We start from the raw sequence: 9,539 nt of genomic DNA on the forward strand, positions 1-9,539 counted from the left end.
GGGCTACCGGGAGGGTGTGAAGGGGGTGATGACTGGGGCTGTGGGGGAGGAGTTTCTACAGCAATAGGGTGAGGGAATGGACGGTCCTCACTGTCCTCTTTCCTGCACTTTCCCAACCTCCCCTTTCACCCACTGTCCCCACCCCCTGCAGGTGCCAGAGTCCTCAGCGGCCTCCACCCTCCACCGCACACGCCTCACTGGCCTCCGCTGCTCTGCGCCCCGCGACAGTGCTAGACCATGAGTGACAACCTTCAGTTAGGCTGCCCATCTGACAGACGCCTGGGATGGGACCGCCAACCCTGGATCATCTCATCTGCCGCTTGGTGTGTGTGTGTGTATGTGTGTGTGTGTGTGTGTGTGTGTGTGTGTGTGCACGCGCATGTGCGTGTTTGTATGTGTGAGGGGGTGAGACTCTGGCAGACCGTGCCTCTGCCTGCTCTTCTCAGCCTCCTTTATTTAATTAACGTTATTTATTCATGGAGCTCAGTTAGTGTGGGGGAGAGGCCCTCGCCTGAGCCTGCCGTGGTCACTGCATAGCCTCCTTTTCTGCTGACTATAGACCCCCCACCCCCCACCCCCCAGTCAGACCTCAGGCTCCTCCCTGTTCGTTCTCCCCAGAAGGGAAGGTGGCCAGTGCCTGAGAAGAGAGGACTTTTTCTACCTGTCTCCAAAATCTCCATCTCCTCCTATGCTGATGGTGAGCAGCTCCTAAGCACCTTCTGGGACTGGGAAAATGCTGGGTGCCCCTGAGGACAGGAGAGGGCCTGACAGTGCTCCCAGCACTTTCTGGGCCTCAGAAAACCTTGTTCAGCTTCTTGGGCTCCTTCTCAAAGACTTGAAAGACCTCACCCTCCCAGCCCACGCTCTTCAGCTTGCCAAGAACCCATGGCTTCCCGGACTGCTTCCTGCGCACCTTCCCAAGCCTCGGGTAGGAGTTGTGAACCAACCAGTTGCTGCCTCCTCGGACCTGCAGGAAATGGAACAGTAATGGAGACACTGTGGACAGTCACCAAGGGAAGTCCCTCCTCTCCTCCCATGTCCTTTGTGTCTGTGCCCCTCCGAGAAGTAACTTTGGTCAACAAGTGGTCAAGCCAACTCCCTGTTTTTGAGATGCTGCTCCTTCCTGCTTCAAATGTCTTCCCTGTAGCTGCCTGGGTCCCAGTTCATAGTGGAGGGAGCGATGTCATTATCCCCCCCGCCCCCCGGCTAAACAAAGGTATCGGAACCTGTTGCTTCCCCCTTCATTTAGCACAGGAGACGGAGAGCCGGCACGATCTGCCAGCTTGGCCTATTACCCCTGCTTCTGAGTCACACGTGTTGGGCTCTGTTTTGTGGAAAACTAACCAACCCCATCTCCGGCATTGTGCACACTGGTCCCTAAGGAAGTGCTCTCCGTCTTCTTTTGTGACATCCCAAGATGTCTCCAGGTATCTCAAGTGATAAGTAAATTTCTACCAAAAAAAGAAAAGAGATTAATTTTCATTGACTTTTTAAGTATGTGTGTTGGTGGAGGGTTGAAGAGGTAATCATGAGAGAAAACCAATGGTTTAGGATTTTAAAATGCCCTATTAGTGGGAGTCTGCAATTCCTAGAAGATGAGGAATTTAGTCATTATATAAAATCATAAAATTGACTGATTTGCCTGAAATTTAGTGTGTAGGAGGTGGCGGTGGGGCTGATTGCCTGGTTATTCTCTTTCCATCAGGAAATTAACCCTTTTTACACTTTTCAAGTTCTGCTCTGAGGACCAAGCTATGGGTTTTGTGTTTTGGTTTTTTTTTTAAATCAATATGCTGCCATTTCTGCTGCAATTTCTGGACTAGATGGTTGGGCAAACTCAATTGCCATTGGCTCCTGTCCATCAAGGATATAACATTTTTTCATCAGAGCCCAAGAGATTATTTGAGACTCAGAATTCAGATACTTGATTCAACTGAGGCTGGGACAGGAGTTGTATGTAGAAATCCCCCAGGTGGCCTGGGCGCAGGGGGCCTCCGGGTCTGCATTGAGCAGCCTCTCCCAGTGACCTCCTTCTCGTTTGTGGATGAAGCAGCACGTGTCACCCCATTCGCACTTGGACACATTGACTCTGCATTGTCTGGTCACTTGACCCTCACAGTCTTATAGCACAATCTACCCAAGTTCACCGCCCCTGGTCTGAGGGCTGGGCCCGAGGTGTGGTCAGAGGAGGAGCTCCTGCCTGCAGTTTTGTGTATGTGCGTATGTGTGTGCGTGTTTGTGTGTTTAACTCCACCGGGGATACTCTACACTCAGCGTAAGATATGCTGGGAACAGGGCCACTGGGGTGGTTGGATCTCAGCTTCTCTGTTTCTCTCTCTCTCTCTCTCTCTCTCTCTCTCTCTCTCTCGATGTATCAGACATTTGGTTGACAAAGTAAGGGCCCTGATTAGGACCAAATTTCCATGTCTGTCGCTATGGTCTTTATTTAGGACAACAGCTGATGCAGTGGCCCGTATATTACATATGTAATATATAAATATATATATATATAAAACATTGCCCTCTATCTCCTTGGCTTAGATGACAAGAAATGCACCTGCACCCTGGTGCTGCCAGCAGCCTGCAGGCCCCAGCCCTGTTCAACTTAACAGTCAATAATAAAGGAATGAGTATCGTTACCGAGTTGGTTGCCGGCCTTCTCTTCCCTTTGTTTCTTCCTACTTTTACTCCCATTTTTATTTTCTCCCATCTCTCTCTCCCTTGTTTTCCTAATGTGGGTTCAATGGCGCAGGGAGCCCAGCTGCAGTTAATAAAAGGGGACTGGCTGCTTAATAAAAGGGGACCCGTCTGCCCAGTACGGCTGAGAGGCAGGTCCCAGGCTCCAGGCTGAAGTCTGTGCCAGAGCCAAGGCAGCAGCTGTTCATGTTCTTGTAGCGTCCCCACCCCGTTAATTCTGAACTATTAGCAGATTTCAGAACTGCCTAGATACTGTCCAGATAAACTGTCAATAGCATTTGACAGCTCTGCCCCAACTGCGCCTCCATTTATCAGCCAAGAGAGGCTAGAACAGCGAATGATTTGTGTACGGTAAAGCACATAGATGCGCCTAGCACATGGTGGGTGTCAGATTAAAATAAAGACTACCTTTCCCTTTTGGTGTCTTCCCAGGGCCTCTTTCCCTCCCTTTTGGGTTCTAGCGATTGGCTCCCTCTAGCATGGAGGTCTCATAGGAAATGAAAAGTAGTTGCTGCTAAGAAAACAAACACAGAGCCCCTGACTCCCAGGAGAGTACGAGGTTGGTCTGTTGCACAACACAGCCGTGAACCATTGTTTTGGCAGTGACGGTTTTCCTGGAGGGGCTCCCTGCCTCCACACCAGGCTCAGCCCTGCCTGTGACACGGTTCCAGGCTGGGGGGGGGGGGGTGTTCTGCTTTTTGAGCAGAATTTGCCAGGTGTTGTGTTAGGCTCATTTTATCCTCCCAGGTGGGAATAATTACCGCTGGTTTATAGGTGGCATTTGGGGCAACTGACTATAGTCATACTTCAGAGATACTATGGCTTCAGTGCCAGACTATTATCAAAGAGAGTTCAAATCTTTTTTGTCATGGAGGGTCTTGCCTTTAATTTGCAAAAACAACGCAACACCTAGGAAGCACAATAAAGTGGAGCGCAATAAAACGGGTGTGCGGAGCCTTGGCTAACAGTAATAACGCTGGACTTGGAGACTCTAGAACCCATGTTTTTTCTTCTGTGCCACACTACCTGTCCAAGCCATCGGTACCTCAGGAGAACTGATAGGCACCCTGCATGTTTTACAGGTAGTGGAAGCCGTGGGCAGAGTGCTTGGAAATAAAACCAAATCTGCAGACCCTTAACCTCCAGTCCTATTTTAGAAGCACTTACTCCCCCCATTAGCAGGGGGCTCACCCGTGTGGCTGACAAGGGTGGTTTTCTAAAGCTCCACGAAGCAGCCGGAAGAACTCTCCCGTGGCCCAGTCCTTTGTTGACTGTTGATAAAGAAACTGCCATGTTTAACTTCTTCCTCCAAGACTGGGCACCTGATCTCCAGAGTTACTTCCTTCTCTTTTCATTGCCTGGGGGTGGGGAGTGTGTGTGCAAACTCTTAGCCAGGACTGAAGGTTCGCATAAGCTGGCCTGAACAAAATGAGAACACAGAAGCGTGCAGTGGACGCCAAGGGTGAGAACAGAACCAGGCCTCGGGAATGGCCTACTACCAGGGCCTCAGACACCACAAAGACCCTCTCTCTTTGACCACATTTCCTTCTGGGTGGAGTTCCTGCTCTTGCCTCAGCTGCTCCAGTTCACGACGTAGAAGATATGTCTGCCAGCAGCTCTCTGTTTACATGATCCAGTCATCCGGAGACACTTAGCGTCTCAGTCCCAGTGCCAAGTTCATGGTAATGTGATTCTGATTCAGTGTTTTGGGTCAGGTGGGTGGGAACATGATATATGAATAACACCTCCAAGAGTCCTCCTGCTGTAACCATGTATATGTGGGCAGGGATGCAAATAAAGGTATTTCTCCAAAAAAGATGATAAAGATAACAGGGAGGGTGGAGTATGCTCTAACAGTTAACCAAACAGATGTCCATGACTAGTGTGTCCATCACCCAGGATGGCTCATTCTATTCTGTTCATTTTTCTTACAACAATTCACCCGCATCAAAATTATCACCCTCAGAGATTCCACTTCATTAGGTCCAGGGTAGATCCATGTGGTGGGCATTATAGGTTGCCTTTCCAATATCCATTCTTCCCTCTGCCTTATTTACAAATAATTTTGTTTAAGGAGGGCAGTGCACACAATTAGAAATACTCTTTCCAGACTCCCTTGCAGCAGGGGGTGGCCATGTGACATGGTTTTGGCCTAGGTCAGTGGTCAGCAAACTGCGGCTCGGCAAACCGCGGCTCACGAGCCACATACGGCTCTGCCACAAAATACCGACTTCTCCGCATGGGCCATGAAGTTTCAATCTCACTGTACGTGCATGCCCGCACGTGGTATTCTGTGGAAGAGCCACACTCAAGGGGCCAAAGGCCCGCATGTGGCTCTCGAGCCGCGGTTTGCCAACCACGGGCCTAGGTGATGTAAATGAAAGTTGGCTAGGGATTTCTGGAAAATTATTTTGCTTTTCTTGATTTAGATATCTCCCATCTCTCCTCTTCCCCTTTCTTCTTCCTGCCTAGAACTCAAATGCATCTTCTGGAAGTATATTCTTTCATTGAACAAAAAACTAGCATCTGCTACCCATATACTCCAAGTATTGTTCTAAGTGCTGGAGATGCAGCAGTGAACAGAAGGACAGATAGCCCTATCCACACAGTGCTTGCATTCTAGGGTGGAGAGAGAGAAAAACATATTGCACATATATAGTGTACACATAATGGTGATAAGTGTAGTCAAGAAAAATAAAGCAGAGAAGGGAGATAGGGAGTTCCAGGTACTAAGGTGAGGGGGAGGTTGTAGTTTTAAGGTCCATACTAAGAAGGTGACATCTGAGCAAATTCCTGCAGGAGGTCAGGAAGTGGACCATGAAGATATCTGGAGGAAGAGGACTCCAGGAGAGGGAAGACAAATGCAAATGTAGGCAAGACTGGATCAGGTTTGCTCAAGGAGCAGCAACCATATTGCAACCCTGAGGCAATAAGCACAGCATGTGAAGGTTGATGGAGAAGAGACACAAGGAGACCCAAGTTCCTGATGGGATTTGTGATTCTGTGCCAAGCTGGGTCTATCCACTTACGCACTTACAATGGTGCCAGACAGACCCCTTTTAGCCAGTGGCCGGGGGATTTGCCAGGAATCTGCATTTGAAATGAGCACCTCCACTCATTCCAAGGAACCTCTTTAAAGGCTGAGCATCTCGGTTCTACCATTTGTGGTTCTGAGTCATGCTCACAGTGGGCCAGCCCTTCAGCAAGCGCCAGCAGCAGGGCCCCTGCCTGTGTAGACACCATGACTGCGCTCAAGGATGGTAGCGGCAGAGGGCACACAGCCACTGAGGGCACAGAGACCCTGGGGTCCCTGTGCTCAACCACATGCTGCTTCTTCACCACTGGGTGGAGGGAGGGGACAGGGTGCTAACTTGTTTGGACTGAAAAACCAAAGTGATTATTTATTCACACCCAAAGCTCCCAGTTGCAATAAGGAAAAGAAGACCCAGAAAAGGAAAGTGTTTTCCAAAGGCACACAAATGGTGATCAGGGGAGATGGGCCTGGGAGGAACAAGGACTTACTAGTCAGACACACTGTTTATATTTTTTGTTGTGTGTTTCTTTTTATTTTATAATATTTTTTAATTGATTTCAGAGAGGAAGGGAGCGAGAGATAGGAACATCAATGATGAGAGAGAATCATCGATCGGCTGCCTCCTGCATGCTTCCTACTGGGATCAAGGCCTCAATCCGGGTTTGTGCCCTGACTGGGAATTGAACCATGACCTCCTGGTTCATAGGTCGACACTCAACCACGGAGCCATGTCGGCTGGGCTATTTTTATTTTTGATATAATTTTAAACTCACAGAACAGTTGCAATAATCATACTAAGAACTCCCACATGCACGGAAATCCTGTTCAAGTTTTGCCAACTGCCCCAAGAATGACCTTCACCACAAAAGGATCCAATCCAGGATCGTCTGTTGCACTTAGTTGTCACGTCTCTTTAGTCTCCCATCTAGAAGTCTTCCTCCGTCCATTCTTGACTTTTGTGCCCTTAACATTCATTAATATTAAAGGCCAGTTAGTGTGTGGGCTGTGCCTGGATTCAGGTCTCCTCGTGGTTAGATTCAGGTGATGCACTGCATTGTGGTCTTCTCACTGTATCCCATCAGGTGGAACACGATGACATTGCTTTGTGCTATTAATGGTCATCTTAACTTTGATTATTTATTAAGGTGGTGCCTCTCAGGCTTTCTTTGGCAAGGAGATACTGTGAAACTATGTGACTATTCCACTCCAAATTTCATCCACTAGTTTGAATACTCATTGATGTTTCCTGCTTGAATTTATTATTATTATTTATCCCAAGGGTATTTTTCCATTGATTTTTAGAGAGAGTGGAAGAGAGAGGGAAAGACAGAGGAATATCGATCTGAGAAAAACACATCGATGGGTTGCCCCCTGCACGACCCCAACCAGGACCCCAGTTGGGGAGGAGCCTGCAACTGAGGTACGTTCCCCTGACCGGAATCGAACCTGGGACCCTCTGGTCTGCAGTCCAACACTCTATCCACTAAGCCAAACCAGCTAGGGCTTGAATTAATTATTACTATATGGTTGCTAAATGGTGGCTTTTAATTTCATTGTTTCTTCTACGTTTATTAGTTGACATTAACGTGTGAGCAACTGCTTTCTCTTCTTATTTGTTTGTTTATATCAATGTGGACTCATGCATTCCTATTTTATTCAATGGGTTATTATTATTATTATTATTTGATGTTCAAATTATGCCAGATTTGGTTAGTGGCTGTGCCTTCAAGCTGGCTTCTGAGTTCTTCTGAAATGTTCCCATTATTCTCTGAGCACTTCCTTACTTTATGGCGCAAAAAGATGTTACAGACTCATCCAAGGAGTCCCTTTAGTGGTGAATGGTGTGTTTATTGCTAAAGACTGGCTCTACTCCCAGGCTCTCTCTGTGGACAGAGCTCAGGATGAATATATAGAGGCTACACATACTTGCTCACTCACACACACTATATAATTATGTTTACTTTACCTCTACCTATCTAACCATGAGCTCATACTGCTCCCTCCAGTTCCCACCCAGTATCAGGGTTTATTCCAGTGTTCCTGTTTTCATACTTACAACTCCTTTCTCTGACAGCTGAGAGACCTGGTTCCCATTAACTTCAATGTAGTTACTTGTTTGCCCAGTGCCCTAGTAGATGGCCAATTTCTTGACCCACACAGAGCTGCCACCCTGCTCAGTTGGCCTCCTCACATGGGCACTGACCGGCTCTGCCAGGCCCCTGCCATGCAGGGCTGTGCCTCATGGCTTCTGACTGAATTACGAAGGAAGGGAGAAAGGAAGGGAGGGGAGTCGGGGGAGACATTCTGTTTGAAACAGGAACCCTCCCCGATTTGATATTCCTCTCTGTGTGCTGAAGCAAATTTAGAAAAGCACAAGAGGAGGAAGAAAGGATGTGAACTGCCCCTACTCCAGGGGCTTACCAATCAAATAGTCAGGGAGGACTTCCTTCTGAATGCTGCACGTGAAAACCCAGCGTGCCCGTCACCTACTGCTCTCTGTACACGCCTGGCTTTCAAACACGTCATCCTCACATAGGCAGGCATTGGGTCTCCACAGAAGAGAAGACGAACAGTTTCCAGAGTCCCACATCCCACGTATTCACACAGACATTTTATTTCATTTCTTTTGATTGATGGATTTTAGAGAGAGAGGAAGGGAGAGGGAGAGAGAGAGAAAGGGAGAGAGAAACATGGATTTGTTGTTCCACTTATCCCTGCATTCATTGGTTGAATCTTTTTTAATTTTTTTAGTCTTGTATGTACTCCGACTGGAGATCGAACCTACCACCTTAGTATCAGAACAACGCTCTAACCAGCTGAGCTACCCAGTCAGGGCTCAAACAGTCACTTTTCAAAAATTGTATCAAATGGTCATATTTGACGTCTAGTCTGTGACCTCCCCTTTCCTGAGCTGGTGCTAACCCTGGAATATAGCTGATTAAAGAACATCTTTATTTAAAAATAGGTATAAAGTCTGATGAAGCAATTAAGCTGTTCTCCCAGGGGAAATTCAAGTGCATGTTCCCTTCCTTCCTTCCTTCCTTCTTTGCTCCCCACTGTTAGGGTCGCCGAAGGAGGGAATGCACGAGGCCAAAAGGGTAAAGAATTATGAATTCTGGCCAGCACCTAGGGAGGGGGAGTAGAGATTTTAAAGACTCTAGGTGGGTTTTTTCTGGGTGGAGAATTCTCTGGCCAGGTCCTGAGGGGAAATATAATGGTCTTAGCAAGTGGAATGTGGTCTTAGCCAGTGCTAAGCAAAAGGGAATGTCTGTTGTGAAGTGATCTAAAGGTCAGTTACCAGGGGAGGGGGTGTCAATTCAATTATTTGATCAGACCTAACACACCCATCTCTCTCTCTCTCTCTCTCTCTCTCTCTCTCTCTCTCTCTCTCTCTTTCTTCCAGGGGCCAGAGGCCCACCGGATGGGAAATTGTGATAAACACACACACACACACACACACACACACACACACACACACTCTTTTATTTTTGAGTAGTATGATAATATATTTTACTTCTCTGCATTTTACATTAAGAACACAAGACTGAAGAACATAAAATAATACTTAAACATACAAACGACCGACTTCAGTTCTGCAGTTGGGCTGGCTTTGTATTTGGTTGGTTAAAATACATATGAGAGACAGAGAGGAAATGGGTTTGCAGAAAAGTGATAAGGAGGTGAGAGAGCTATCGGGGATGTCATCTGGAAAACACAGTCACATTCAGAAAGGACAATACGCAAACAGCACCGCATGGTGGGGGCTGGAAGGAGCTCAGCAGGAAGCGCTTTGTGCTCCAGCGGGGCT

General features: G+C 47.6%; 1 protein-coding gene and 1 long non-coding RNA gene across 3 annotated transcripts in view; both read left to right on the plus strand.

Moving 5' to 3' along the window:
• KIF3C (kinesin family member 3C) overlaps positions 1–2,643 on the plus strand; it is a 38,052-nt gene extending 35,409 nt beyond the window's left edge. Inside the window, exons 8-9 of one of the 2 annotated variants that reach the window (XR_002826681.1) lie at positions 152–323; positions 2,542–2,643. Coding sequence is in view for 1 of the 2 variants with exons in the window: in XM_023745813.1 (XP_023601581.1) it covers positions 152–245 (94 nt within the window). In the remaining variant the exon portion in view is untranslated. Of the gene's footprint in view, positions 1–151; positions 1,464–2,541 lie in introns of those variants that run through there. The other variant, XM_023745813.1, reaches the window with a different exon arrangement.
• An 823-nt stretch (positions 2,644–3,466) lies between these two features.
• Positions 3,467–9,307, plus strand: LOC111823613. The gene is made up of 3 exons (XR_002826683.1): positions 3,467–4,379; positions 7,034–7,151; positions 9,135–9,307. It is a non-coding gene; the product is annotated as an uncharacterized LOC111823613 (long non-coding RNA).
• Positions 9,308–9,539: the final 232 nt, after the last annotated feature.

Source organism: Myotis lucifugus, unplaced genomic scaffold (genome assembly GCF_000147115.1).
Source record: "Myotis lucifugus unplaced genomic scaffold, Myoluc2.0 scaffold_584, whole genome shotgun sequence".
Classification (NCBI taxonomy): domain Eukaryota; kingdom Metazoa; phylum Chordata; class Mammalia; order Chiroptera; family Vespertilionidae; genus Myotis; species Myotis lucifugus.